Source organism: Saprolegnia parasitica (assembly GCF_000151545.1).
Source record: "Saprolegnia parasitica CBS 223.65 unplaced genomic scaffold supercont2.89, whole genome shotgun sequence".
Lineage (NCBI taxonomy): Eukaryota > Oomycota > Saprolegniomycetes > Saprolegniales > Saprolegniaceae > Saprolegnia > Saprolegnia parasitica.
The window spans coordinates 45,805-73,745 of record NW_012156483.1 but is presented as its reverse complement, the minus strand read 5'-3'; the positions used below and the strand labels follow the sequence as shown (position 1 = coordinate 73,745).

The 27,941-nt window shown below is 58.6% G+C and overlaps 12 protein-coding genes across 12 annotated transcripts in view; 5 read left to right on the top strand and 7 right to left on the bottom strand.

Moving 5' to 3' along the window:
• The window catches only part of SPRG_21203 (hypothetical protein), a gene marked incomplete at both ends in the record, with an annotated part of 1,227 nt that extends 397 nt beyond the window's left edge, over positions 1–830 (top strand). The window contains one exon of the mRNA XM_012351946.1: positions 23–830. Coding sequence (XP_012207336.1) covers positions 23–830 — 808 coding nt within the window. The remainder of the gene's footprint in view (positions 1–22) is intronic.
• Positions 831–1,083: 253 nt separating this feature from the next.
• On the bottom strand, positions 1,084–3,444 carry SPRG_12836 (TKL protein kinase; the record flags this gene model as incomplete). Its single annotated transcript, XM_012351922.1, has 11 exons — positions 1,084–1,387; positions 1,433–1,827; positions 1,878–2,307; positions 2,358–2,524; positions 2,576–2,653; positions 2,703–2,762; positions 2,817–2,876; positions 2,927–2,989; positions 3,031–3,099; positions 3,148–3,216; positions 3,263–3,444. The coding sequence occupies 11 exons, from the start codon at positions 3,442–3,444 to the stop codon at positions 1,143–1,145; spliced, it is 1,818 nt and encodes a 605-aa protein (XP_012207312.1). The 3' UTR covers positions 1,084–1,142.
• Positions 3,445–4,143: 699 nt separating this feature from the next.
• SPRG_12835 (hypothetical protein) lies at positions 4,144–6,039 on the top strand (the record flags this gene model as incomplete). The annotated part of the gene is made up of 11 exons (XM_012351921.1): positions 4,144–4,186; positions 4,244–4,346; positions 4,391–4,456; positions 4,504–4,542; positions 4,599–4,721; positions 4,772–4,849; positions 4,922–5,155; positions 5,205–5,364; positions 5,406–5,566; positions 5,609–5,893; positions 5,947–6,039. The coding sequence occupies exons 2-11, from the start codon at positions 4,260–4,262 to the stop codon at positions 6,037–6,039; spliced, it is 1,326 nt and encodes a 441-aa protein (XP_012207311.1). The 5' UTR covers positions 4,144–4,186; positions 4,244–4,259.
• A 188-nt stretch (positions 6,040–6,227) lies between these two features.
• Positions 6,228–7,316, top strand: SPRG_12834 (hypothetical protein; the record flags this gene model as incomplete). The annotated part of the gene is made up of 1 exon (XM_012351920.1): positions 6,228–7,316. One exon carries the CDS (start codon positions 6,228–6,230, stop codon positions 7,314–7,316), a length of 1,089 nt encoding a protein of 362 aa, XP_012207310.1.
• Positions 7,317–7,848: 532 nt separating this feature from the next.
• On the bottom strand, positions 7,849–8,700 carry SPRG_12833 (hypothetical protein; the record flags this gene model as incomplete). The annotated part of the gene is made up of 1 exon (XM_012351919.1): positions 7,849–8,700. The coding sequence occupies one exon, from the start codon at positions 8,698–8,700 to the stop codon at positions 7,849–7,851; it is 852 nt and encodes a 283-aa protein (XP_012207309.1).
• A 1,205-nt stretch (positions 8,701–9,905) lies between these two features.
• On the bottom strand, positions 9,906–10,878 carry SPRG_12832 (hypothetical protein). Its single transcript, XM_012351918.1, has one exon. It carries the CDS (start codon positions 10,860–10,862, stop codon positions 9,996–9,998), a length of 867 nt encoding a protein of 288 aa, XP_012207308.1. The 5' UTR covers positions 10,863–10,878; the 3' UTR covers positions 9,906–9,995.
• Positions 10,879–12,027: 1,149 nt separating this feature from the next.
• Positions 12,028–12,994, bottom strand: SPRG_12831 (hypothetical protein; the record flags this gene model as incomplete). Its single annotated transcript, XM_012351917.1, has 1 exon — positions 12,028–12,994. The coding sequence occupies exon 1, from the start codon at positions 12,943–12,945 to the stop codon at positions 12,028–12,030; it is 918 nt and encodes a 305-aa protein (XP_012207307.1). The 5' UTR covers positions 12,946–12,994.
• Positions 12,995–13,366: 372 nt separating this feature from the next.
• SPRG_12830 (hypothetical protein) lies at positions 13,367–14,376 on the bottom strand (the record flags this gene model as incomplete). Its single annotated transcript, XM_012351916.1, has 5 exons — positions 14,199–14,376; positions 14,067–14,154; positions 13,835–14,016; positions 13,591–13,777; positions 13,367–13,541 (listed from the first exon to the last, which is right to left on the bottom strand). Exons 1-5 carry the CDS (start codon positions 14,356–14,358, stop codon positions 13,367–13,369), a joined length of 792 nt encoding a protein of 263 aa, XP_012207306.1. The 5' UTR covers positions 14,359–14,376.
• Positions 14,377–14,836: 460 nt separating this feature from the next.
• On the bottom strand, positions 14,837–17,178 carry SPRG_12829 (hypothetical protein; the record flags this gene model as incomplete). Its single annotated transcript, XM_012351915.1, has 9 exons — positions 16,819–17,178; positions 16,499–16,767; positions 16,031–16,440; positions 15,861–15,978; positions 15,673–15,801; positions 15,374–15,630; positions 15,138–15,310; positions 14,980–15,096; positions 14,837–14,937 (listed from the first exon to the last, which is right to left on the bottom strand). Exons 1-9 carry the CDS (start codon positions 17,147–17,149, stop codon positions 14,837–14,839), a joined length of 1,905 nt encoding a protein of 634 aa, XP_012207305.1. The 5' UTR covers positions 17,150–17,178.
• Positions 17,179–17,942: 764 nt separating this feature from the next.
• Positions 17,943–21,916, top strand: SPRG_12828 (hypothetical protein; the record flags this gene model as incomplete). Its single annotated transcript, XM_012351914.1, has 3 exons — positions 17,943–19,595; positions 19,664–21,276; positions 21,325–21,916. The coding sequence occupies exons 1-3, from the start codon at positions 17,961–17,963 to the stop codon at positions 21,914–21,916; spliced, it is 3,840 nt and encodes a 1,279-aa protein (XP_012207304.1). The 5' UTR covers positions 17,943–17,960.
• Positions 21,917–22,324: 408 nt separating this feature from the next.
• On the bottom strand, positions 22,325–22,626 carry SPRG_12827 (hypothetical protein; the record flags this gene model as incomplete). Its single annotated transcript, XM_012351913.1, has 1 exon — positions 22,325–22,626. A coding segment is annotated over one exon (260 nt), but the record flags the coding sequence as incomplete, so codon positions are not given.
• A 1,092-nt stretch (positions 22,627–23,718) lies between these two features.
• SPRG_12826 (TKL protein kinase) lies at positions 23,719–26,190 on the top strand (the record flags this gene model as incomplete). Its single annotated transcript, XM_012351912.1, has 9 exons — positions 23,719–24,011; positions 24,068–24,133; positions 24,191–24,259; positions 24,309–24,371; positions 24,418–24,585; positions 24,631–24,735; positions 24,788–24,960; positions 25,013–25,828; positions 25,880–26,190. The coding sequence occupies exons 1-9, from the start codon at positions 23,746–23,748 to the stop codon at positions 26,188–26,190; spliced, it is 2,037 nt and encodes a 678-aa protein (XP_012207302.1). The 5' UTR covers positions 23,719–23,745.
• Positions 26,191–27,941: the final 1,751 nt, after the last annotated feature.

Here is a 27,941-nt window from a genome sequence, read left to right as displayed (position 1 = left end):
ACCTCGTTTTGGCGACAGGTAGCAGCTACCCGGGGCCAATCAAAGTGCCCGGCGACGTCGTCAACCGCACCACCATCGAAGCTGCCCTCAACGAGAGCATCGACCGCATTGCGGCTGCGTCCAGCGTCGTTCTCATCGGTGGCGGTGCTGTCGGCTGCGAGATTGCCGGCGAAATTGCAAGTGCGTACCCCAACAAGACAGTGACGCTTGTCGACGGCAACCGCGAGCTCATGGCGCACGCCGGTGTCTCGGCCAAGTTTCGCGCCCGCCTGGCTGCGAGCTTGGAAGCGCGCGGTGTCCATATCTTGCTCAACGAACGCCTCGCGCTGCGTCCGAGTGCGAGCTCGTTCGAGCGTCAAACGCTGACCTTTACGAGTGGCAAGACCCTCACGGCCGACGTGCAGCTGGTGACGTCGGGCATGTCACCCAATACGCAGCTCATGGCAGCCTTTCGCCCGGCGCTCGCGACGCCGCAGGGCATTCGCGTCAACGGCAGTCTCCAAGTCGACGATCCGTCACTGCGCCATGTCTTTGTCCTTGGCGACGCGAGCAACCACCCGTCGCCCAAGCTGGCCATGCTTGCAGGCGAGCAGGCGGCGTTCCTCGCCAAGGCGCTGGCCAAGACCATCAAGAAAGGCACACCAATTCCAATGTTCAAGACGGGCGAGGTCACGGCGATGCTCGTGCCAACGGGTCCGAGCGGCGGCGTCGGGCAGCTCCCCATGTTTGGCGGTGTCGTTGTCGGTGACTGGCTCGTACGCGCCGCCAAAGGCAAAGATTACTTTGCGAGCATGACGTGGGGCAAGTGGAAGGCGACGTTGACTCCTTGAGTCGTCTCGATTTTCAACGGGGCGATTCTTGTGTTTGTACTAGCCAGGACTTTGGTCAACATGTAAAATTTACATCTAAATATTGCAATGTCCATATCTCAACTGCACGCGATAACACGCCGTGTCGTTCAAACATCATGCTTTGGGACGAGGTCCACTGTACTACATGGTACCATGACACGCTGCTCGCCATCGGGATGTGGCTAGCAAGGACGCCCGTTGCAACAACACCCAACCGCACCACCTTATCACCGTGCAAGTTTCGTGTCTAGATTCGTTGGATTTAACACACACGTCTTGTCGTATCGAGGCTTAGAGCGTCATGGCATCGAGCTCATGGACGAGGTCCTCGGCCGCCGGTCGGTCCGTCGCGATACGCAAGGTACAGCGCGTGGCGAGTGCGCGGAGCGGCGCGGGGCAGGCGTCCGAGAAAGTCGGTTCGATCGTGCCTTGGATGAGCATGGCCATGATGGCCGTGTCGACCACCGGCTGTCCCTTGGCGTTCTTCAAATCCGCATACGGGGTCATGTGCGTGCCCATTTCGGCAATGATCATCCCTACAGAACGCGTCTATCGACTTTTGAGGGGTAGGGTCTATATACCAAACGAGTAGACGTCGGCAGCCACCGAGTAATGCGAGTCCTGGAGCACTTCGGGTGCCATCCAGCGATATGTCCCGACGCCACACGTCATGGTATTCTCACTCTCGGCCTTGGAGACACCAAAGTCGCTGAGCTTGGCCCCTTTCTTCGCGTCAAGGAGGACGTTGCGCGATTTCAGGTCGCGGTGAATGACCTTGCGTTCATGGAGATACGCGAGGCCGCGTCCGATGGGCCGAAGAATCTCGAGCTTCTCGGCCCAACTGACTTGGTCCAGTGTCGTTTGTGCCAGGTAGTCCTTCAGATCGCCCTTGTCCATGTACTCGATGACCGCGAAGAGCTCGACGGGGTTGTTCCACGCAGCACCACGCAAGGCCACAATGTATGGGCTCTTGAACCTACATCGTCACTCCAGTCAAAATGAAAACAGAGAGTGTGAAGGGCGGACTCGGCCATGAGCTTGACTTCATCAATGAATTGGATGGCGTCTTCAACATCGGCCTTGTGCGGCAGCAGCTTCTTGACAGCGACAATCTCCGAGTGGAGCGTGCCCTTCCAGACTTCGCCGAACGCGCCTTCCGAGAGCTTGCGCAGGAGCATGACGTCTTCAAACGGCAGCCGCACCGATGCCAGCGCTTCCAAGATCGGGTTGAGCTTGGCCGTCGCCGTCGGCGACACGCGGTTCATGACGTTCGGCGCCCGCACGTTGAGGTGCCCGATGGTCTTTGGTGTCGGCGGGCTCTGGCGGCGCTTCCAGAGGCAGAAGAGTGCAAGTGCGAGTCCCAAAAGCACAACGACCAGGACGACGATGACAAGAATCAAGGTCGACGTCGATGCGCTGGACGCAGCAAAGACGATTGTGTCGTCGCGGACCGACGCTACGGATGCCGTCGAGAGACCAATGGTACCGATGGACGAGAGAACGCACGCGTGACGCAGACGGAGCTGTTGTAGAGCGGCTTGGCGCCGCCGCCGACTGCGGTGCAACCGGTGGTGTTGAAGGCGATCGCACCAAACTGCACGATCGCACGGGACAAGGCCAAGTACGACGCGCTGTCGACAACAAAGTTGGACACGTTGCACGAGCCGCAGTCCCTACTCGTTTGCATCAATGCATGTACAAGAAGACAAGAGGAAACGTTGTACAGGTTGGCCAGACGGCGCGAGAAGGTCACGTTGACTAGCGACGAAATGGGGTTGCCAGACGAGCCACCGCCGAGCTTACTACACCGCGTGATCTCGCAACCCGTTGATAGCAATGGTTGGTACGTACACGATCTCGCAGTCGAACGAGACGTTGGTCAACGACCCGATACGGTTGCTCGCTGCGTCGCTACAGCCAATAGAAATGTACTAGTAGAGAGGACCACCAATGCGCGAACCATACAAGTAGTCGGCGGCAATGGTAAGGTTGTTGAGCTCCGTCAGCTGGTTGCCATAGAGCGACCTAACGACATCTCGAGTCAGGATGCCGCATCGTTCGGCTGCAAGAGGTACAGCGCGTGCAGGCCACGTGGAAGCCTGCTCGGGTACCGCGTCAGGTTGTTGAAACTCAAGCTCCTATTACCTCGTCAGCAGCACACGGATTCAGGAAGTCGTACAAGTATTCGAGGCCGCGCGGAAGCACGAGCGACGGTGGCAAGTCGGTCAACCCGCAGTTTGTCAAGTACCTATGGCGTGCAGCGTGAGTCGTCGGGCAACTTGGCGGCGTCTTGTACAGTCCAGTCACGTTGGCGGCCGGCAAGACCGTATCAACGAGGCTCAAGTTAACGCTCCCGTCAAAGTGCCTAGACACCGTGTCTGCCGGGGTCGCAGTCTCTGACAAGTATGTACATGCGGCTTGCGGGCCAGTGCGAGAGATCGCCAAGGTGGACCATGTTGCGGACGCGGCCCGTGGCCGCCACTGTCGCCGTCGTAATGCAGGACGCATCGACGACGCACGGCAGCGCCGCGCCGCAGTAGCGCGCCTCTGTCGTGAGCGTCGATTGGAACGCAGCGTACGGGCAGCTTGCCATGTCGGTGGGTTCGCAAGTGCGGAAAGGCTGCCTGAGCTGGCATTACCTTGCACCGTGCGTGATGGGCATGCTCGGCGTATTGTGATTGGTGATTAAGGGTACTTGACTAAGCGAATTGAAAAGGATGATCGGCTTGACGGCATCCACCACCCCAAAACCTGTCGAGTGATTGTGTTCGAGAGCTGAGGTCGAGACGGTAGCTCTCGTTGCTGCCTGGACCCCCTGTAGTAAGCGTGTATCGGATGACGACCAAAGGAAGCTCGTGGCGTGCGCTTGTCGGCACGAGATGCACGAGTCCGGCGACGCAGTGGTCAGCAACAGGATGGGAATCTACAGTACGCCACCGACGCTCGCTCTATCATTCGTGAGCTCTTCCACAATACAGCTGTACCTAGCACGCTCAAGGTGTCCATATCCATCTCGTTCAGTGTGTCTCGACGCCGGACTGCACAATATATTGCCTCCCAATCCACTCGTCGATGATGATGATGCGAGGGACGACGAGACGATGTTAATGGCTTACTGATGCGCCCGAGTCGGTGCATACGTTGCAGTGTGTCGATCCATCCAGTGTCTGGAGTCCCACCGCTCTGAAGGACCGTCGAGTGATTGATTAAGCACAGTCTAGTGATTGAATAATCGTCTCAAAATAGATTGCGATGGTGAGTGCGAAGGACCGCAAGCGCAGCATCGTCGAGCGCAAGCTTCGAGACATTGGCGTGCACGCAGGTCGCTACCAGAGGTCCTACACATTGCCATATTTTCATGCATTGCCAATGGGTCCAACGATCTCTATTAGTGCGTTTCGCACGCGCATGACCAAGTCCCACCACCCCTTGCAAGTGCATCGGAAGCAGGTGTGGGAGTCGCTCTTCCTGCGCAAGTCGCGTCATGAGCGCCGCGTACGACTCCACTACCCTCGTGTAGCATGATGGATGCCGAGTAGGACATTGTGCAACGACCGTGGGAATACCCCATGGCCGCGCAGAACCTCGCGGCAATCCTCATTCAAGTAGGCACGAGGTTCACAAGCCGATGCATCATCGCTTTTTGTGGTAGAAGCGCGTTCGGGGGGCAATCGCCCGGACGGCCCTCCAGGTTACACTCAATAACTTATGTCCTGTCCAATGGACCATTGGTATACTACTGACTAGAAGGAGATCAAGCCAGTCAAGCGAGTGCTCCGCATGTCCCTCATGCACCGCTTCATCGCGCACCATAACGGCACGTTTGAGGATCGGGACGGGTTTCGTCGATTCTGCGCCACGCGGCTTCAGGTTGCGACAATATGTTTTCATGTATTTGATAGGAAATATTGTCTATGTAGGCGTGGTACCGCATGCGCAAGCTCGCGTGGGCGTACGGGCTGCAGCGCTATCCCATGTACCACATTGCCGCCATGCAGGTGATCGCTTTTGGCTTCTTTTATATCGTGTGAGTGTGAACGACACGTTGTACAATGGGCTATGGCATATAGATCCAGTACAAGTGGCGCATGTACTACCAAAAAGCCATGGCGGTCTACGAAATGACACCGCGGGACCGCGCCGCCATGCGTGTCCAAAGCTTCTGGCGTGGCTACACCAACAAGCGCATTTACCGCTACTACCGGGACTTGGTCAACTTCCGCAATGCGGGCGACCCGATGCTCATGCTCAAGGCGATCAACCCCGCGGAAGCCCACTTGCTGGACGCTGCCACGAGTGCCCAAGTACGTGTCATTTGTTCACGGTACATGAGGGGCTACTGCATGTGACAAGGTGCGTTTTCGCCTTGGCGGGTCGGCGTTCCCGCCCACGATCTACTACAAGATCTTTACGCGCGGCGCAGTCTGCGATATGAACGCCTTTAGCCCCAAAGACTATACAACGGCCCACCAAGTGGGTCCTCGCAACATCAACGTCCGTCCGACCGCGCCGGGTACGGCTGACTTGTACGCCTTGGACTCAGGGGTAGGGTAGGGGTCGGGGTCACCAGAATCATCCGCGTCGGCAACGCGTTCTACGGTGCGAATCAGTGCGGCAGCGACACACGGGGGTGGTACCGCCGCTGGGACAACAATGGGTGGCGGCCCGTGACGTGCAAAGTGCTGGCGCCAACAAGTGACTTGGATCCTGTCACGGTTGGTATTCAAGTTGCGTGCACATAGCCAACCTCGACCTAGATTGTCACGGCGAGCAAGCGCAAGGCCCATCACCACCTTCGCGTCGTGCGACAGCAACAACTTTTGCAGCAACGCAAGGAAAAGAAGCGGCAATGGATGAAGCAGCTGTACTTGTACGTCGTCGACACAGTTACCGAGGCACCACACATGACGAACCATAGACAACAAGTCCATCCAACGGCGACCGAACCGATGGCGGCTCCCGAAGACGACCTCGACGCATGTCGAAACCAGGTTGATTTCGACGCCGACGACTGGGAAGCCCAAGCCAACGACATGTGCGATGTACGTCCTCCGTCAAATGAAATGCAACAATTTTAGTGCGATCATGATGCTAGTGGGCATCGGGACTCAACTTTGACCACTATCTGGTCAACTGGACAACATTGGGCACGACGAGCACGGCCAAGGACGAACTCTTGTCGCTTTAGCTGTCTCCTTCCTAGAATGTTTCTACAACAATGGATTGCACGCCTTTTTATGCTTGAAACCAGAGTTTGCCACTCCTTCGAGTCCCTCGACTGTATTTGGCGGGAACGTAGCGCCCGATGCTTTCCCGCCATCTTACAAATCTCGATATATTTCGATGCGCAATGCTCACTTTCAAATTTGTCTCGAAATGCCCAAGCGCCGAGCAGTCGACACGGGGCCGTTCCCGCCACCATTGCGACGCGCCGGCGACGAACTTGTCCTCGACCCAACGTGTCCTCGGCAGACGCTTGCGTCGTGGCGAGCTGACATGGACCGCAACAAAGTCACGGCGGCACGGCGCACGATCTACCTCGTGCCGCCTGCTATTTTGGACGCGCCACCGACGTCGTTTCCATCGGCCCTCTACACATCGCGATCGCCCATGCCCAGCAGCGCTGTCGATCGTCTCGAGGACTATGTGCGCGCATTTTACACCAACATGCTTGTCAAAACGCTGGCCGCCCCGGCCCTGACAAGCTGGGACAATGGCCGCCGGTACGTGGGGCTGATCCCGCGCCCGGGCCAGAGTGATAGCGCTGTGCGCATTCGCACACGTAAGGCGCCGGACGGTATATTTCCGCATCAGCTCCACCTCGATGACCTCCTCGACGCGCTCCTCGACGACGTGGTGCCAGACGACGCCTATGCGGTGCTCTGGCTCGTCGAACACGACCTCTACGAAGGGCCCGATGATGTGTTTACATGTGGCAGAGCGTACGGCGGCAGTCGCGTCGCGCTCGTCTCGAGTGCCCGCTACGACCCGCGCTTGGACAGCACGGTCGATGGCTTGGATGCCAACGATGCGTGGCCGCTGGGCCATGCCACGTGTAGTCCGGCGATCCAAGCAGCGGCAATAGCTTATGTGAACGCGGCTCGTCATGCCGAGGGTGCCGACATCTGGATCGATCGGCTCTGTCGCACGGTGACGCACGAGCTTGGCCACTGCTTTGGCATCGAGCACTGCGTCGACTTTGCGTGCTGCATGCAAGGCAGCGCGTCGATTGCAGAAGACTACCGACAACCGCCGTACGTCTGTCCCCTTGACGCGGAAAAGATCCTCGAAGCAACGTCGTCGACAATCGAAGCGCGCGACGCGGCGCTTCGCACGTGCTGCCGCAAGTACCCCACGAGCCCGCTCCTGTCGGCGCTCGCCGCGTGGACGGAAATAGCGACCACGACAATCTCCCGTGGGACCAAGCGGTCTCGAGGCATGGCACACAAAGAAGCCAGTCGATAGTTTCGAGGCCCCGATTGTGACGCGCGAAATTGATACCTTGATATTGCTGGTTTTGCAATCGACTACGTTCTTGAAAATCTAAAGCGACATTCATCACAACACGTCACACTGTGCCCTTTGGCTACACCCATTGCTACACCATTGTTTGCCCGCGCATGCAGGTGTGTCGTCGGATCGCAAGGCATCGCGCCGCTGGTCTGTCTACAGGATCATGCCAATCACAACGGCCCACGAGCGATGTAGTGACGCGGTCACTGTCCAAAAAATTCTACACTGTTCGAGAATCTACCTGTACCTCGAAGGCAATATGGGTTTCTAAGAATGCGCCCCACTACATAACCCACACTAAGCACGATTCCATGTCGCCATTTTCTCATCGAAGACAAACACACATTGTACTCGACAGCAAGAGAAATCAGAAAAAATAATACTACTCCCAAACGAAAGCTCACTTTGAACCTCACACGCATCGTCACGGCAAGAGACTGGGAACGACCGCGGCGCCGGATAAATACGCAAAACAGCACACAACTCAAAGCGCGCTCAAAAACTCTTTGGCGGCTTCGTAGGTCGTAAACATGACGGCCGAGTACGGCACGATGCGCACCATGTTGGGCAGCGTGCCTCGGAAGAGCGCCATCGCCCCTTCCTCCGCGACCACCTTCCGGAAGCAGTCGAGCATGCCATTGTAGCGCTTCTGCCCGAGCTCCTGGGCCTGCAGACGCTTCTTGACGCTGTCAAACGGGTACGAGATGGTTTGGGCCACTGCGCCCGAGAGACTGCCGATTCCGAGGTAGTCGGTCGTGTGCAGCGTCTCGCGCGATGCATGCAAGTAGCTCTTGCAGTACTCGTAGCACGCAAACTGGACGCCCTCGAACGGAATCGAACCCACGAGGCCCGACAAGCCGCCGCGGTACAGGCCGCGAAGACCCTCGACAGCGTGGATTTGCTTTAGAATCGATGTAATGCGGTGCGGACCGTCGCTCGCGCGTTGGACAATGATGCGCGTGCGGACGACCTCCATCGGGTAGACGGTCATGGTCGCAATCATGCCCGCGATCGCGCCGCAGATGGCGTGCTCGACATTAGATGGCGTCTTGTCGAGGCGGCACAACGACGCTTGGAGCATGTCGAACGTGAAAAACTTGACGCCCGAGTACGGCCCGAGGCGGAAACACCCAGCGAGATTGCCCTTCCAGAAGCCGCGGACGCCTTCGTGGGCGTAGAGCTGGCGGCACACGGTGGGGAGCGAGAAGCCCGAGTGGACTTGGAACCAGATTTTCAGCACGTCGAGCGGGGACGTGCACGAACGCGTGACGCAGCCTGCGACGGCGCCGGCGACGACCGAGCGGAGGCCATTGACGTTGGACGACGTCGTCGACATGAGCTGGAGTAGTAGTAGTAGTGTAGTCGAGATCCAAAGGCAAAGTGAGACGTCGACGGCCATAACTCTGGACAACTCTGAGATATAATCGACCAATAGGGTGGCGTGAATTTCGTAGTCACTTCGACCGCTGTTGCATTGATACGCCCTGAGGGTGCCCTATCACGTGCAAGCGATCTATTCAAAACGCTCAGCTTCAACAAGCGTCGCCGCCAATCACAATTGGGATCGCCATTTTGAATGACTACTCGAATAGGACCTTCAGTCAGTACTCGCCTTGCGAGTTTGCAACCATATTACCCGGGAAAACATTATTGATCAAATTACACTACCGTCTATCTAGTCGAGAGACCTTGTGAACCCGGCAACAGTACCGCGCACCAAGTGGGTCAGATATGACGGACGGATTCGGTCGTAACGAGATCTTGCACATCCCCGCCTTTCCATTCGTGACAAGCGTGAGCGTCCATCTTTAGATGACGAGTTGGAAGTTGCTTCCGCTGCTGAAAGTATGGAAAGGAAGCAATATTACGATTATGAGAGGCTCGAAGCATCAAGCACGACCGATGGTTTCGCGACGACCACGATAGTTCGCGTACGCCGGTCGTCTGGCGTCGACACGCATCGAGGTTCAGGACACGGTGCATTTCACACACGATCCTCGTGCTGCGTTGTGATTGGTGCAGTCGTAAGGTCGTGATCAGTCCGGCTGCCACGTGGCGTCCACAAAACTGGGATCTTCAAGCCATGACGCGGGCAGGCCTTACCGACGTCAAGGAATCATGGATACTGGGTCTTCATACCAGCCACGAAGCAGCTGCCGCACCGATTAGCAACACGCATTAGGAGCCTGTTGATGATTGGCGCACATTCAAATGCGTAAAAATGACGTTTACACGCCCACGGCTGTCGGGGCCGATTCAATCCAATCGGGCTTGCGTAGCGGCTTGCATCTGAGCTGCGCTTCTCGATCAAGCAGACCTTGTGCTTGAACACGAAGCGCTGATGCGATTTTTCTTTTATCCAGATGGCAGCCATTTGTCCCGAGGCTCGAACCCCGTACCAAGGTAGCCGACGCAGTGTTGAGCAGTGTAGAGAGAAACGCTCTCCACAGCTCATGATGGGCCCTATCCAGCGTCATGATTTCGATTGCGTCGACGACCATGCTCTCGCTTTGACAGCAGCCAAGGCTCCGCTCCATAGTGCCAACTGCAAGCAACCACAAACGACAAGAGATAACTTAGTACTTTTACAAAAATTGGTACAACACGCACATACACATCCATCGTCCATCATCACGCGCTCTCCATCAGAAATTTCTTGGCGGCTTCGTAGGTCGTAAACATGACGGCCGAGTACGGCACGATGCGCACCATGTTGGGCAGCGTGCCTCGGAAGAGCGCCATCGCCCCTTCCTCCGCGACCACCTTCCGGAAGCAGTCGAGCATGCCATTGTAGCGCTTCTGCCCGAGCTCCTGGACTTGAAGCCGCTTCTTGACGCTGTCAAACGGGTACGAGATGGTTTGGGCCACTGCGCCCGAGAGGCTGCCGATCCCGAGGTAGTCGATCGGCCCGAGGCTCTCGCCATCCGCCTTGCGCTCGAGTGCGAGGCTCTTGCAGTACTCGTAGCACGCAAACTGGACGCCCTCAAACGGAATCGAACCCACGAGGCCCGACAAGCCGCCGCGGTACAGACCGCGAAGACCCTCGGCGCGGTAAATGTGCTGCAGCGTGCGATGAATGCCCATGGACGGCGAGGACGAGGGCGTCGTGACGATGATGCGCGTGCGGACGACTTCCATCGGGTAGACACTCACGGTGGCAATCATGCCCGCGATGGCGCCAAAGGCTGCGCGGTGGACGTTGCTCGGGCGATGCCCTGTCTCGCTAAACGACGACTGGAGCGAGTCAAAGATGTAAAACTTGACGCCCGAGTACGGTCCGAGGCGGCAACACCCGGCAAGGTTCCCCTTCCAAAAGCCACGGACGCCTTCGGTCGTGTAGAGACGCTCGATGACGTGGCGGAGCGACGCGCCTTGGACTTGAAAGATGATTTTGAGCACGTCCAGCGGCGACGTGGCCGAGCGTGTGACGCAGCCCGCAAAAGCACCAGCCATGATCGACTCGAGGCCGCTCAGCGACGACGACGCGTTGGCGGCCATGAGATCAGGACAACGCAAACGGCAAACTGAGCGACAGGAGCCGAGGCCACGTGACAACAGATGGTTTTCAGTAGCCAATCGGTGACGCGTATTTTAAATGCCCGATCGGTTTCTTAAGGAGCTCTGACGGAGCTTGACAGAACAGGATCACGGCGGCAGATGGCGCCAACGGCCAAGTGGTCGAAGCGATCAGCTGCGCATCACGACCCGTGACGCCTTTTCACACGGATGGCTGCACCCTAATACCATGCACTTGAACGATCCATTGATCGTTCTCGCGAGGCCTGCACGAGCTACTCGTCGTCCCACGCGCGGTGCACGTGGGTAACACTGCTATTTGTTGAGCTTTCAGCTGCCGAGATTCTTCAATTTGGAGCTGCAAGAATGATCGGCTTGGATGAAACGAGAATATGGTTCAGGCAAAGGAGCTGGTTGGGTGGCACTCCGACCGATAAGAACCTGGAAGCTTATTGATCGCGCATCACAGTGGCGTACTGTTCTTCTTGCTTCGTTGGTGCTCAAGGGATACAAGAGCAGTGCTCGTCGATCCTCGTTGCTGCTATTCGCTGCGTGGGGGCGCACAGATCGTCCGACGTGTCGACTAAGATCTCTTGGATCATGCTTCTTCTCGCGACAGCACCAGATGGTCGCACAACTGCAACGTGCATGACATAGATACCGCACGCCACTTAAATCTGTGGTCTACGAGTCGTCGACTTCCTTGCATCGAACCCTGTCATCGTAAATGTCCTGATGACTCGACTTGATTAAAAGCACTGGTGGTGCCGCACGGTATCCGGCAAGGCGTGCTACTGCGACGTTGGTAGAGAGCACGAGGACATGAGTTGTTTCGCGATATCTCTTGCAGAAGGCTGCGCACCTCGCAATTTCTTCTTCTTCACGTGCTCACCAGGCCGTGAGGGCGCCCACGGTCTTGCTCGTCTGTCGTTTGCAGTCAGGAGACCCTTGGCGGCAAGCTCCGTGAGGATTTTCAGGGTCGCCGTCTCGGCCCAAACTACGTAGCGAGTGTCTCGAGGTTCTTCAGCGACGTCGGGAGGCGGGGCAGGACGAGCGGTTGCGTGAGCGTCGTTCACATCGGACCCAATGATACTGACATCAACTTATGGGGAATAAACTTAAAGGGATATAGCAGAGCACGCCAACTCTAGCTAGTGGACACTTGGTGGTGGTGGCGATGGTCCGCGGCCAAGTACGACTTGGCCGCTTCGTACGAGGCAAACATGATGGCCGCGTACGGGCCAATGCGCAGCAGGTTCGGGAGCGACCCGCGATAGAGCGCGCCGACGCCTTCGTTGGCGACGACGCGGCGCGCGCAGTCGAGAAGGCCCGTGTACTGCCGCGAGGATCCAAGGTCTTGGGCTTGTAGCCGCTTCTTGATCGTATCAAAAGGGTATGCGGCGAGCTGCGCGACGATGCCGGAGAGACTGCCCGTGACAAGGATATCGATCGGGCTCAGCTCCGTCTTGGTGGATGTCCATCGCCATGCTGGCCAGCGGTGGGTGACAGCGTACCCTCGGCCAAACTCGTAGCAGGCAAACTGAAGGCCCTCAAAGGGAATCGCACCGACAACGCCGGTGAGGCCACCCCGGTACAAGCCACGGAGGCCCTCGCGGACGTAGAGTTCACGGAGGCTGCCGCATATACCGCGAGATGGCGCCGAAATGATGAGCCGGGTGCGGACGACCTCCATGGGGTACACGGCCATGGTGGCCGCCATACCAGCGATCGCGCCGTCGACCATGCCGCTCCGAGGATGCTTGGCGTCGTGGAGCGCGTCGTAAACACAAAATTTGATGCCGCAGTAGGGGCCGAGGCGAAGACAGCCGGCGAGGTTGCCCCGCCAGAGCCCCGCGACGCCAGTAGTCGCGTAGATATTTCGGCACGTGGCGCGCAGCGTGGAAATCGCCTGGTGCAACGAGGGACGAGCCATGTTTGTCGATGCAGTCGCTTGGAGTCGGATCTTGAGCACGTCCATGGGCGACGTACACGAGCGGGTGACGCAGCCGGCAAAGACGCCAGCGACAACCGACTGGCCGCCCGAGAGCTTGGTACTACTTGGCATTTCGAGGTCAATGCAACAATCGATGCGGGCGACCAGAGCTTTTCAAATCTTCTACAAAGCTGCCGCGTCTCTATGCAAACGGACGTTGCGCCTGCATGGCTCTGCGACGGTGGCATACACAGGTGGATGGATGTGGGCAGTGATGCGGTGTACACTTCATTTGCACGGTCCTTGCAACCAGAACGACGAATGAATGCCGTTGGTGTCGTCGTGACGCGAGGGGGTGTCCTTTCCCGTCCAAGCGCAACCCCAACCCTAGATCCGACGCGTTCGATCACCGACGCTGGGTCAATATTACATCCTAGTCACGGCCAAGCGTTCTGTTTCACCCACCGCCAGATATGACTATGCGATCGAGTCATCAGCAAATCGTAGGGCAATGAGACGGCGTTGATACGGCTGCGATCGAGCGTTGGACGATCTACGCGCCGTACTTGGGCGCGTAGCCGAGACGAAATGCAATCTCCTGGAGCGCCGCGTGGGCTTGCAGGATGCCGTAGCCGCCGTGCGCGAGCATCGACGCAGGGTCAAAGCGCTCGAGCGTGTCGGGGCGGACTTGGTCACGGGCGTAAAAGGCGTACGCGAGCGCGCGCTGGCTACGGAGACATGCACAAAATATATGGTAAAGACATGAATGACCAGTACCTCTCGACAGCGTCCGTGCGGTACGAGTTGTGCACCTTGGCCCAGCTCTGCTTGGGCAGCGGGAACAGCGTGCGGGCTTCGAACCTCCGGTCCGACGGCAAGCGCAGCGTGGGCGTTTCCTGCAGCACGCCAAAGAACGTCGTTGGTTGTTCCTGCACGAGCTGCAGCAGCGTGGCATCGAGCGCCGCTACAGCCGCAACGTTGATTGTATACATCTCCAAGGAGAAGATCAAATGGAGCATACGGGTATAGTCGGCACGGTCCATGTACACGAGCGTGAGGTTGCGCGAGGGCTCGCTGGCAGCGGCGCGCGTGCGGGCGGGCAGATCGTCCAAGGCCACGTGCTCGTACAGCGCACCGTCACGCACGTCGGATGCCATGCTCGCCTTGGTCGTCAAGAGCACATGTGGCACGTGGTACTGCATCCTACAGGACGACGATGCTGGCTTGCATGACGGTGACAGGAAAGGGCGTACAGAGAGGGGCTCGCGCCAGCGCCGGCAAGACCGAGGAAGCTACGAAGTGCGGCGTCCTCGACCGCGGCCTCGTTGTCAGCGTCGTCGCCTACGTCGTGGCCATCAAGACGCCGAGGCCATGGGTATGGCTACCAGACGACGCGGCAACGCCCGCGCTGCAGCCATGGCGAGCCACATGGTCGAGGAACGCGGTCGACTTGGTCTCATGCTCGGCGCCAGCGTCGGTGAGGAAGAGCACGATGGCCCGGCGGGCGACGAGCGACGGCAATGGCGCAGCCTCGTCGGTGCACATGGGCGATAATTTGTAATTTGATCCAATCAAATCGCATCCACGGTGTGGGTTTTCGACCAATCACAGATCGCATGCGCCACAAACGTGGCACGACGAACAGCGACCACGATCGCCAGCACGTCAATAATGTCTCTTTCCGTGTAGACTGCAAGCACGTACCAAGTACTCTTTCCACGAATCTCGAAGAGTCGACAACGCGTGTCTGCGCAGACAAGAAATGCTATGCGAGGTGCGCGCGAGCAGTCCGAGCACCCAACGCGACGACAGACGAGCACGTCACGCCCGACCCGCCGCCTGCGCAGACACGAACGAGGGAGCGAGTGCATCAGGTCACTACGCAGGCAATAACCTCCTGCCAATCTGTATCCATCCTCAGGAAGCCCCCGATGCTTCGTGGCAGTCTCGACGATCACACGCCAACGCAAGCACAGTACGTACGATCGATACTGCACCCAATGCATTGTTCGGTGCATCGAGCTTACAACTTGAGCGACGGCAACAGCTCCTTGTCGACAACGCCCTTGATGAGCGTGCTGCCGTTGATGATCTTGGTCGTGGCAATGATGATGTCATACGGACCTACACCCGAATCAGCAACCACAACCCTATACGACTCCGTACATTCTGGCTGCTTGGACAGGTGACGCAGCGCAGCAATCTCCATAAACGTGACGCCACCGATAAAGTAGACCACCATGACCTTGCGGTCCTCGTCGCCAAGTCCTTCCTTCTTGGGATCTACTTGAAAGTCAACGACATGCATCCATGATCGCCGGTACCCGGGTCGGCGTCGCCCGACTTGGGCGGGAGCTGGCTGATCTCGTCGCTCGGGCCTGGCAGCTGCTTGAGCGTATCGGTGATCGTACGCCACCCCGTGGTGTGCGCCATCTTGTTGGTCGCGGCAATCTCGACGAGGCGGACGCTGAGTGGTGCATACCCCTTGGTCACATACCTAAACACACGATCGATGTGTCAATCTATCGATCCAGTGAGAGAGGAAGAAGTGAAGTCGCACGCAATGTCCTTTGGGTTCATGACGTTGACATTGTCGTTGATCAAGCGCAACGACTTGCGCACGGTGAGAAACGCCGACGAGCTCGCGACGGGAAAGAGACTGTCTTGGCGGCGAAGGAGGCCAATTTTCTCCAGGTTCGTGAGCACGGGTAACATCTCAAAGCCGTAGGTTTGGATGATTTCACGCCGAAGGTGGTCGTACGCCTTGGCTTTGATGCCGCCGCTCGTGAGCGATTGCAAGCAGAGCAGTCGGAGCACCTACACATGACATTCGTTCGTTGCGTCGACGCGGAAGGCTACCTTGAGGAGCGGTTCCTGGACACCAATGAATTCTTCGAGTTCGTCAATGAGCACTTGGCCTTCGAGCATCGACCGCTCCGTGAACCACATGTCGTTGAAGCTCTTGGAATCGGTCGTCTTCTTGAGCAACTAATCGTGACATCTTTTAGCATCCCACCAAAGGTCTGCACCAGATAGGTGCGATGGACCTGCGCCAGGTTGGTGTGTTGGTTGAGGAGCTTGTACTGCTGCTGGAGGCCCGGAATGCGCTTCACAAAGTCCCGAATTTCCGAGATCGACGCGTTCTTCTTGCGAAATTCCTCGTGGCTACGCCAAATTGTCTTGTGAGAAACGAGAAATCCAAGCAAGCGGCGCGCACCGGTCGCGAATGTCCTTGGCGAGGTGCTGGAGATGCATACCGAGACGCTCCGTGTGGAAATCCCGAATCTCCGCGTAGAGATCGTCGCTCGAGTTGAGGGGCACGGTCGCCATGGCCGGGCGCGGCGGCGGCGGCGGCGCGTTCGCCTTGGGCTTCTCCGGCGGGTCTTCCACGAGCTCGGACGCGACGCGGATCGAGCCATGGGCGATGCCAATGATCTCGTCGAGGAGGCCCTCGTACGTGAACGGCGTGCAGAGCGGTGTGACGAGGTCGACCGTGCGGTCGAGTACGATGAGCGTGTCGATCTCGGCTTCGGCCGACCCAAGCGCAATGCCATCCGACTTTTGCTTCTTCTGCATGTGGGCCGCCATCTCGACCGCGACCTTGGCCATCGCGCCCTTGTACTTGATCTAATAAACGAGAATACATAAAGTCTGGAGACACGCAGGGTCGATGTGGCGACGATACCTGCGGGATCAATCCAAAGAGAATTTGAAACTTGTTGATCGACGTTGCGATCGTCTGGAGACACGACTTGTCATTGTCGACAAAGAGATCGCGAAAGCCGTCGTGGAGCTCGAGCGTCAGCACGTCTTCTTCGTACGGGACGAGGTCCATGGGAAACTCGCCAAAGACGATCGAGCCATGCACGCCGGCCTTCTTGAGCAGCTCGTCGCAGGCTAGCGTGCGCTTGGGCGTGCACAGCATGTGGAAGCGCACCTTCTTTGGGTCCAAGCCTACGGCTGTTGCATGAGGCGAGGCAGTACGGAGCCGATGGATGTGCGTACTCTTGACGATGGCCGCAATCCCGTTGGCCGCCGCCGCGGTCGGGCGCACGATAAAGACCATAACGTCGTAGCCCGACCCTGGGTTCTCAGCAATCTCGGGCGAGAGCTCGCGGAACTGGACCACGTCGTAGTCCTTGAGGATGCTCGCGCCTTCGACGAGCACGTGCTGGAAGAGGCCGCTGAGCTCCGGGTCGAGCACGAGCGCGATGCTCGTCGGGCGGTCCTTGATGTGGCACTTGGTCAGCATGTCGAAGAGCAGCCGGCGCGTATCCTCGCGGAAGACGCCAATATTGACCGCGCTGTTCTCGAGCGACGCGACGCGGGCAGCCATGCTCGTCCTCGTTCCGCAGTCACTAGATGAGGCAAGGTGCAGAGTTATAACATCATGTTAGATTGCGCTGCTATTTTCGGCATCTGCGTTTTATTTGCGGCATCTGCCTTCCATACCGAGTCCAGTTGTCCGGATCCGCAGAATCGTCCTGATACTTCTCGGTCGGGGTAGGATCCATGCCAATAGCTAATGGTAACTACACTATCCTGTGCGTAGCCTTGGATACGCTCTTGGATAGTCCGTCGGCCCATCTATGCAAGAAATTTTGGGCGTCCGCAGCAAAGCCAGGCTTTATTACGCTTGCATTCAATCCCATCAAGGCGAGATGCGCCCGATATGCATCTCGCCGGTATCCCTCCTCGCTCGCGCCAAGTGCGGTAGTACGTACCTCCCTTGTGATCACTGCGAAACGCTTTGCATCGACCCCTGTCTTCTTGGACGCCTCGTACCAAGACAGCATGCGCACGCTTGCTCCTCCCTTTTGGCTCTCGACGTCGTTCGTCGATCAACCGTGCGACCATCCATCACTTGTGTCAAGTAAACGGGCATGGATCACGGCCCCGAATCTGCGCGTGATCCAAGTGTTGTCGCGTTGCAAGAGACAAGCCAGTCGCTAGCCCTTTCTCTACACATATCGTGCACAGCACGTCTATATTCGGACATGGCCTTCTTATGGGATCGGTGTCGGCGGTTTGGTTGATGGCCCTGGGTTTGGTGGTAATCGAAACCCTGCAAGATCCAAGGTAGCCAATCACAGCGCTCCGCCGATTGGCCTCCCGATCCGTTCAGTTGCAAAGTTTCCAGCACGAGCATGCCAACCGACGCCACAACCAACGCCACAACCACCGCCGCCGACGCCGCGCCGACCGAGTACATCGCTGTCGCGACGCCCAAGGCTGGGGCGGCGACCACCCTCGACACGCCGACGCCGGCCCACGAGAAGGGCCAGATGGTGCCGCTCACCAAGCTCTTTAGCTACGCCGAGCGGACCGACGTGCTCCTCATGGTCGGCGGCACGCTCTGCGCGATGGGCACGGGCGTCTCGCAGCCGCTCCAGATCGTCTTCTTTGGCGACATCCTCTCGGCCTTCAACCCGGGCGCGACCACCAACACGAACGTCGGCGACGCGATGCGCGACGGCATCAACAGCATTGCGCTCAAGTTTGTGTACCTCGGCATTGGCGTCATCGCCTGCGGCTTTGGCCAAGTCGCGTGCTGGTCGATCGCGGCGTCGCGCCAAGGCAAGCGGCTCAAATTCGAGTACATTCGCGCGATCCTCCGCCAAGAGATTGGCTGGTTTGACGTCAACAAGCCCATGGAGCTCGCGACCAAGGTCGCCGACACGTCGCTCATCATCCAAGACGGCATTGGGCGCAAGGTCGGCGACGGCATCAACTTTTTCTCCATGGGCATCAGCGGCATCATCATTGGCCTCGTCAAAGGCTGGAAGCTCGCGCTGGCGCTTCTGGCGTTTACGCCGTTCATTGCGCTCACGGCCTTTCTCATGGTCAAGACCTTGTCGAGTGCGATCCAGATGGGCATCTCGGCGTATGCGTCGGCCGGCGGCATCGCCGAAGAGAGCTTGAGCAACATTCGGACGGTCCAGATGTTCAACTCGATGGACAAGTTTGTCGCCAAGTACGACGTGTCGCTGCTCGCGACCGAGAAGGCGGGCATCCGCAAGGGCATTGCCATCGGACTTGGCACGGGGGTCATGTTTGGCACCATCTTCTTCACGTACGCCTTTGGCATGTGGTTTGGAGCCGTCCAAGTCGCCGACGACCAGCTCGGTAGCGTCAAGTGCACATCGGACTGCTACGACGGCGGCCGCGTCCTCACCGTCTTCTTTTCCATTATTATGGGTGCGATGGCCCTCGGCCAGTCGGGCCCGTCGATCCAAGCGGTCTTCTCGGCGCGCACGGCGGCGTATGGCGTATTTGCGATGATTGAGCGGACGTCGCAAGTGGATCCGCTCGACGACGCCGGCGCCACGCTGCCACACGTCGAGGGCGAGATCCGCTTGGAGAATATCGAGTTTTACTACCCGGCGCGCCCCGACGTCCGTGTCTGCTCGGGCTACACGCTGCAGATTGCGGCCGGCGAAAAGGTCGCGCTCGTCGGGCCCAGTGGCAGCGGCAAGAGCACGATCGTGTCACTCCTCGAACGGTTTTACGACCCGACGCGCGGCACCGTGTACCTGGACGGCGTCGACCTCAAGACGCTCAACGTCAAGTGGCTTCGCCAGCAAGTGGGCCTCGTCGGCCAAGAACCGTCGCTGTTTTCAGTCTCGATCGCCGAGAACATTCGCCACGGCAAGGACGGCGCGACGATGGACGAGATCATTGCGGCCGCCAAGCAAGCGAACGCGTACGACTTTATCATGAGCTTTCCAAAGGGCTTTGACACGGAGGTCGGCGACCGCGGCGCGCAGCTCTCGGGTGGCCAGGTAGGCTTTCTTTTCTGGTTTTATGCGTTTTCGAGGCATGACGATTGATATCTTGATATTTTCCATAGAAACAACGCATTGCGATTGCCCGCGCCATCATCAAGAACCCGGCGATTCTGCTGCTCGACGAAGCCACGTCGGCCCTCGACACGGAGAGCGAGCGCGTCGTCCAAGAGTCGCTCGACATGCTGCTCTCGACGCGGAAGCGCACGACCATTATCATTGCACACCGCCTCTCGACGATCCGGGATGCGGACCGTATTGTCGTTTTGGAAAAAGGCGTTGTTGTCGAGCAAGGCTCGCACACGGAGCTCATTGCACGCGCGGACGGACACTACCGCAAGCTCGTCGAGGCGCAGTCCCGAGCGCACACGAAGAAGGACACGCCAGAGGACGAGCCCGTTGACGCGATGGTGGACGTAGCGGCCGACACGCCTGCCGCCGACGCGCGCAGAATGAGCTCGGCCAAGGCCCTGGTCGTGCCACCATCGCATGACGCTGCCAAAGCCGACACGGCCGCCGTCTATCAAGTGCCCATGTCGCGCGTCTGGAAGCTCAGCGCGCCAGAGACGGGCCACATTCTGCTCGGGTCGCTCGGCGCGGTCGTCAATGGCGCGATCTTTCCGGTCTGGGGCGTGCTGTTGACCAAGGTGACGGTGCTCTTCTTCGACTACTCGCTCTCGGGCGACGAGATGCGGACGCGGGCGTCGCACTGGGCGCTTGGGTTTGTCGGTCTCGGCGTCGCGTTCTGTGTCTCGGTCGTGGTGCAAAACTACGGCTTTGCGGTCGTCGCCGAGCGCCTCACGCACCGCCTGCGCTACATGGGCTTCAAAGCCATGCTGCACCAAGACATTGGGTGGTTTGACTTGGATGCGAACGCGTCGGGGGCGCTGACCACGCGGCTCGCGACCGACACGGCGATGATCATGGCCATGACGAGCGAGACGCTCAACCGCGGCCTTGTCAACGTGGCCACGCTCGGCGTAGCGTTTGGCATTGGCTTTTACTACAGCTGGGAGATGACGCTGGCGATGCTGGGCATCTTTCCGATCCTCGGCGCGGCCTCGTACGTCCAAATGCAAATGATGTCGGGCCATGGCAAGGCGCTCAACGAAGGCGACACGAAGGCCGGGTCGCTTCTCGCCGAGTCGATCAACTCGGTGCGCACGGTCGCGTCCTTTACAATGGAGTCGAACGTGCACCAGACGTACCTCGGACACCTCGCGACGTCGGCGGCTGCGGATGTGAAGGCGGGTCTCGGCGGCGGCATTGGCTTTGGCGTCTCGCAAGGCGTCATGTTCATGGCCATCGCGTTCCTCTTTTGGCTCGGCGGTGTCTTGATCACGCGCGAGAACTCGAGCACGACGTTCGAAGACATGTTTATGGTCATGATGGCCATCATGCTGAGCTCGTTTGGCGTCGGCATGGCGGCGCAAAACATGACGGACGCGGCGAAGGCCAAGGTGGCGGCCGCGAGCCTCTTTGAGACCGTCGACCGCCTCCCGCCCATTGACTGTGCAAGCGAGAATGGCGCGACATTGCCGACCGTCCGCGGCGAAATTGAGCTCCGGAACGTTCGCTTTAGCTACCCGTCGCGCCCGAACGCACCGATTTACACCAACTACAGCCTCCGCATTCCGAGCGGCGCGACGGTCGTCCGAGCGGTGCGACGGTCGCCCTTGTCGGCGCGAGTGGCTGCGGCAAGAGCACAGCGATCAGTCTGATTGAGCGGTTTTTACGACCCGAGCGCGGGCGCTGTGTACCTCGATGGCGTCGACATCAAGAGCCTCAACGTCAAGTGGCTCCGCCAGCACATCTCGTTGGTGGGACAAGAACCCGTCCTGTTTGCGGGCTCGATTGCCGACAACATTGCGGCCGGCAAGGACGGCGCGACGCGCGACGACGTAGTCCAGGCCGCGACGATGGCCAACGCCCACGACTTTATCTTGCAGTTTCCCGACGGCTACGAGACCCAGGTCGGCGACCGCGGCGTGCAAGTGTCGGGCGGCCAGAAGCAGCGCATTGCAATTGCCCGCGCGATCCTGCGGGACCCCGAGGTGTTGCTCCTCGACGAAGCCACGAGCGCGCTCGACAATGAGAGCGAGCGCATCGTGCAAGCGTCGCTCGACAAGCTCTTGCAGCTCAAGAAGCGGACGACGATCATTGTGGCCCACCGGCTCACGACGATCCAGAACGCCGACATCATTGCGGTCGCGAGCAATGGCGTGATTGCCGAGAAAGGCACGCACCACGAACTCATGAAGATTCCCAACGGCCTCTACGCCGCCCTTGTCTCGCGCCAGATGCAGCAGCCGAAATAAGAGCCTCTTGTGTCTGCCTCTTCAATTCTACCACTTGCGTTTTGTTTTTGCATGCGATTTGCACGCGTCGGATGTCAAGATGGAAGTGGGAAGTTGACAGAAGAGGCCAGTAGCAAGGAGCCGGGACATGTCGTTGCGGTGGTGGTGCTGTACTTTGCCGCATCGGGCCGTGTCTCGTTGTTATACCAGGCGTCACCGTGTACAAAAGGTTGTGTCGACGTGGTGAGAACCTAGGCGACTTGAGTACCAACCATGCAAGACAAAACTGGGGCTGGGTGCTTGCGGCGGACCATAGAAAGCACGATGTAGGTTAGGGCTCGATAGAGCTATCAGCAAGCGAGCGCCGAGTGCAAAATACATCTGATAATCACTACAATTTACACGACTTGGGACCGTTTAGTACCAGATGCATATGATGCTGAGAGGAAGCATTCGAGCATTCTTACAGTGTTAGCTAAAGTCAGCAAAGAAGGCAGCGTCCTTGGTGTGCACACGCGAGACAGACGCGATCGTAGGCTTTGGGATGGACGGAGGCGCGCGAAGGGAAGAGGCGGCGACAACGACCGAGATGGGGGCCGGGGATACACCCTTGAGAAGACGCGCTACAAAGTGCACTCGTGGCTGAGGCATGCTTTCCAGTGCGCTCGTCGATGCTCTGTCGGGCAGGAGCACAAACGACGAACTGGTGCGCACGGGGCCAAATCCAGAGTGAGACTTCGTAGCAAAAGTGAGCGGTAAAACCGCTGACGTGGCGGCTTGTCGAAGCATCGTTTGCGTAAATTGGTCCAATCACAAAGCTATTAAGTTAAACGAGCTTTTCCGATTGCCGCGTTGAAGCCAAGGGAATTTATTCCCTTGGTTGAAACCCAGCCAATCCCAACGCTAGCACATCCTATGATTTTCGAAACGAACCATGTCTGTGAAAATGGACCAACGCTTGCTGCCGGTCGAACATGCGCTGGGCTATCTCGACGCGTCAATGAGCTCCATTTCAAGGTGATGCTTGGAGCAGCTTGTGGTGTACGACCCGTGCTGCCTCCACAGCGGTCGATCGTGCAGAAAGGTGGGACATGGCTGCTAAATTCTTCGTCCCCGTCTTCATCTCGGTGAGAAGAAGAGAGAAGTTCTCGCTGACCGTTTGCATCTTGTAACGCGCCAACATCCCGCGCCACGATACCGGTTGCATAAAGCTGGTCGTCAACCATTGCCCCCCCTCGACAGTGCGCCCTTCGACATGGAATTGATTGGAAATCATTGGAAATGCGATCTATTCCTATGGCAGTGCACCTCGCCGTGGTGCACAAAATGACGCGTTTCGATGCTGGACCTGCCTTGTCGCAGCTGCACGCGTCTTGCGCACATACCGGGTACCGGTACCGAGCCAATCATCGCTTCGTAGCGATGGACCAATGCATGCTGTCCCACGGTGGCGTCTGGCCTATGTTTCGCTCGTCATGGCTTCGCGTCGGAGATCTCCTCGATGCGTTCCGGCTGGTGTCATCCATGCGGCTGGTTGTGCGCATCCCGGATGGAACACCATGCACCAACGCAGCTCGAACCGCAACGCAGGGCTCTGTGAATGCCAACAGCATGATCGTTGTTGGGGACGCTGTTGGATAGAATAGACTCGAGGCGAGACGTCGAAACTTCTTGGTCGCTGAATTGTCCTTCCAAGGCACCAGTTCAAGTGTATACACGAGCGCTGTACATTGTAGGAGGGCTTGAAGCGGCGCAGTAACTGTCAGAGGTTTCATTCAACACACATGTTTTAGATGTCGGAGCCGAACCGGCTCGCTCCGTGAAACATGAAGATGGCGTAGGCAGCGCAGATGGCGTCGCCGTCGCACAGAGGCTTCCGCGCAACCACAACTGTACCGAGCAGCAGCAGCGCGATGGCCGACGTGTGCCCCTATACCGGCATACCGGCGACACTCACAGCCGTGCGCGCCTACTGCAGTGCGCCAAGCGCCGCGTGCTCTGTCGACGCCACCTGCACGCGCAGTGGCGCGAGCTTCGCCGTGACCGCGGCGACCCCTGCCTTTCGCAACGTCTCTAACGTCGGTGATATGACCGAGTGGCCGACCGACGTGCCCTTGTATGCTTCGCCTTGCGTTGGGCCATCGATCCTGACACGGATCCGTCATCGTATAGGCAATTTGACACGTGCCCTGGCCTGCGCATCGACCAAATAAAGCTCCCGACCGCGCTGGAGGACATGTACGTCAATCATTCTCGGCTTCTTGGATGCTAGCGACCACTGATGGACTGATGCAGACGCTTTCTGCAGTGTGACTGGACAACCGTCCCCGCTGCTTTGGTGTACCCGCCGTCGCTCCGCCAAGTGTACGTCTGTCCTGTGCAAATCGACAGCGCGTTTATCATGACTTCAAAGGCACCTCAGTCGCAACCCGTTGACCGCCGTGCCAGAGGGTCTTCCGAGCGCTCTGGATGCCTTGTAGGCTGTGTTTGCTTCGATACGTCGTCACAGTTCTCCGCCATAGATACCTCGACGGGTGTCTTATAACGACGCTCGAGCAGCTGCCGCCACGCATCGGCTGCTTGTATGTCGCCAATACCCACGAACTCATTCTCACGCATTCGATGCACAGACACCTCGAGAGCAATCGCGTCTCGGCGCTGACCAGCGTGGACTTTGACGTTGAAAACCTGTGCGTCTCTCTTCTTTACGCTCTCGACTTACGCTTGTACGCTAGGTACTTCGGCGAGCTGCCTGCTGCAAGCACCGTCTTGAACGACCGTCCTGGCAACCCCATCGACACCATATACAACGTCACCTTCTCGGCGCGGCTGCGTCTTTTGTACGGTCAACTCGAAACGTGAACATAACGCTCACAATGGAGAGGGATATAGCGACTGCCCGCACTGCGCCATCACCACCTTTGTCGTGAACGAAGCCACCTACGCTGTGCTGCAAGCCGCCACCTTGTCGTTCAAAAGCGTCACGTTCAACGCGACAGCGTGCAACGCCGTGCTCGGCCGACCTGCCGTCCTGCATACTTGGTCGATCTGCGTCCTTCCCACCCGTACCTCTCTCTCACGTTGCTATGTCGTCTCTCACCTCTCCCCTCTCGGTAGCCGATGCAACAACGGACGGTCCATCGACCGCTGTGCTCGTTCAGATCGTCGCGGGGTGCCTCGTGCTTGTCATGGCGGCGATCTTACTTCTCGTGTGGCGTCGGCGCCGCCAGCACCGGCACTCGTCGACAGTGGTGTTTGAAGTCTACGACGACGGCGACGTGACGCCCGTCACCTCCATGTACGAGCCGCGCGAGACGCTTGACTCGTGCTCGCTCATTGTACCGGAGCTCGACACGATCAAGCATCTGCGTCTCGAGGCCAGTGACATCCTCCTCCTCGCGCCCATGAGTCAAGGCTCGTACGGCGAGGTGTGGCTCGCCCAGTACCAAAACGAGACGATCGCGATCAAGAAACCCATGCCGTCCTTTCTCTCGGCCACCAACATGCGACGCATGATCGGTGAGATCTCGCTCCTCTCTCGCCTCTCGAGTCCCTATGTTGTGACGCTTCTTGGCGCGTGCTGGAACCGACCCATGGACCTTATGATGGCCATGGAGCACATGGACGGCGGCAACCTCCAAGGACACCTCGCGCGCCACAGCCAAATTAGCTTGCCCTGGAGCTTCAAGCTCCAGAGCTTGGTGCAGATTGCCGAGGCACTCGCCTACCTCCATGCGATACCAGTCGTGCACCGCGACCTCAAGTGCAAGAACGTTCTTTTGGACGAAAAGAAGGGCACCAAGCTCGGCGGCTTTAGCATCTCGCGCGAGACGAGTGCGACCATGACCTTGGGCGCCGGTGGACACCGCTGGATGGCGCCCGAAGTGCTGCACGCGGCCGACTATTCGACGGCCGTCGACGTGTTTTCATTTGGTATGGCCTTGCCTTTGGCTTTCTTGTTCAAAAGTATGATCATGCTTGTAGGCATGGTGCTCACCGAGTGCGATTCGCACCGCGCCCCGTACGATAGGGAGATGGACCCGGACACGGGCAAGCTCCTCGCCGAGGTCGCGATCGCGCGCCGGGTGTCCATGGGCGAGCTCACGCCAACGTTTACAAGCACGTGTCCAGCGTGGCTCGAAGCACTGGCCACCCGCTGCATTGACTTGACACCGCAGAACCGACCGACAGCGGCGGATCTCGTGTGCGAACTGCGAGTGCTTTTGGCGGCCGAGCGATGCGAACACGACGGCGACGACGACGTGCGCAAGGACAGCCGCGACAGCCTAACTTAAAATTCTACCTGTGGATCCGACCGAAGGATCCGCGCGTCTGCACCACTGTGTTACGAGGTGTCGATACAGAAGCGACACTGTCATTTGCATGGGCGACTGCGGCACTTGCCCAGACGTGTCCACCACGTCGCCCCGAAGCAACCGAGCGAGGGCGTCGGGGCCAGGGCATTTCATGGGTTACGGTGCGTTGTGTGGATCCAGGGTGACAACGTTAGAGAGTTGGTGGACCATGGTACTAGCAATCCTATGACATTGTTGCAAGTTTTTAACAAGGGTATTGACCCTCTCTCAACCCGCTGTGCTGCACAGAGTGATCTAGGGTATTGACCCTGCTTGTATGGACCCGTGGTGCCACTCAACGTGCAATGGGGTGCTAGTAATACATCGAGATGAGCATCGCCACAATCGGTATCTGTCAGTGCCGTTGGCCAAGCAAGAACCGTTCAAGTCGCTGCCGTAAGTGCCGGCAGTCGCTGAACGCCTGTGGTCAGCTTCAACCATATGGTGTGCACCAGTGATCACTTGGCCTTTCTGCGAGTTTGCCTTTGCAACCACACACTGCATGCTTTCGCAGAGCGCGGGACGGCGAGGTACGTCCAGCAGGCACAGCACACATCGTACTAGTTGCAGTAGACCTACCGCGTATGTCGAGGCTCCTCGTGCTCGCCGGCATGGCCGTGCTGGTCGCTGTCCTCGGCTCCACGGCGCTGACACATGCAGCATTGCGCGCGAACGCGGCCGTCTTGGCGTCCATCACAACGACGACGCCCCCGCAAACCTTCCTAGCTCCTTACCGCCTGCCCCTCAAGTTTGCAGTGACGCACGTCACGCCGCGCAAGACCCAAGACACACGGAGCACGTGCTGGGCATTTGCGACGATTGCGATCCTCGAGCACGCGTACCGGCAGCAAGGCATCGCCAACGGATGGCTCGCGCCGCACGAGTACCTCTCGCTGTCCGAGCAAGCGTATGGCGCGAGCGTGCTTCGTCTCTGCACGTCTCGCAACGACAAGCCCCAGTGCTACAAGACGGCCGTCGACAACACAACCGAGGGCGGCTACATTGAGGCGTTTGCGCTGCTCCGCGCCAACCTCTCGGTGTTTCCAGACGCGATTTGCCCGTACGCGCCGGCGCCTGGCAGCGACACGACGTGTCCAAGCCTGCACAACGCGACGCTCACATCGAGCAACCCGCTGGCGTTCGCATTGCATCGCATGACCGAGTACTTTGGCCCTACCGACATGAAGACGGCTTTGGTCCGCAACCAACGGTACAATAGTGTACACATTGTACGCGATGGAAAGGACGTACACGAGCGCCGTCTGTAGAGCGCTCGGGTTTAGCACCGAGCTCGCAACGATCACGCACTACCTGCCGTGCATTGGGAACCGAACCTCCGACCCGCGCTGTGACGTGCGATCCAACGAGTGCGTGCTGTGCCCGCCAGGGTACCCAACAAGCTGCTGTCTCACGATTCAAGGCAAGTCAGACACCAACATGGACGGCGAGTTCACGTCGCATTACGGCATGGAGGCCGAGGGCGGCCACGCGATGCTCCTCGTTGGTTACAACGACGAGTATACGACCAAGGACGGCTACACCGGCGGCTACATCCTCAAGAACTCGTGGTGGGACGGCGTTGCGCGGCCGTTAGGTCCTCCAAGTGCGCACGGCAGCCACAGCATCCGCTACTTCATGCAGGTACCTCGTACCCTATCCCTGCCCTAGCCCGCACCTCTTTCTTTTCTAGG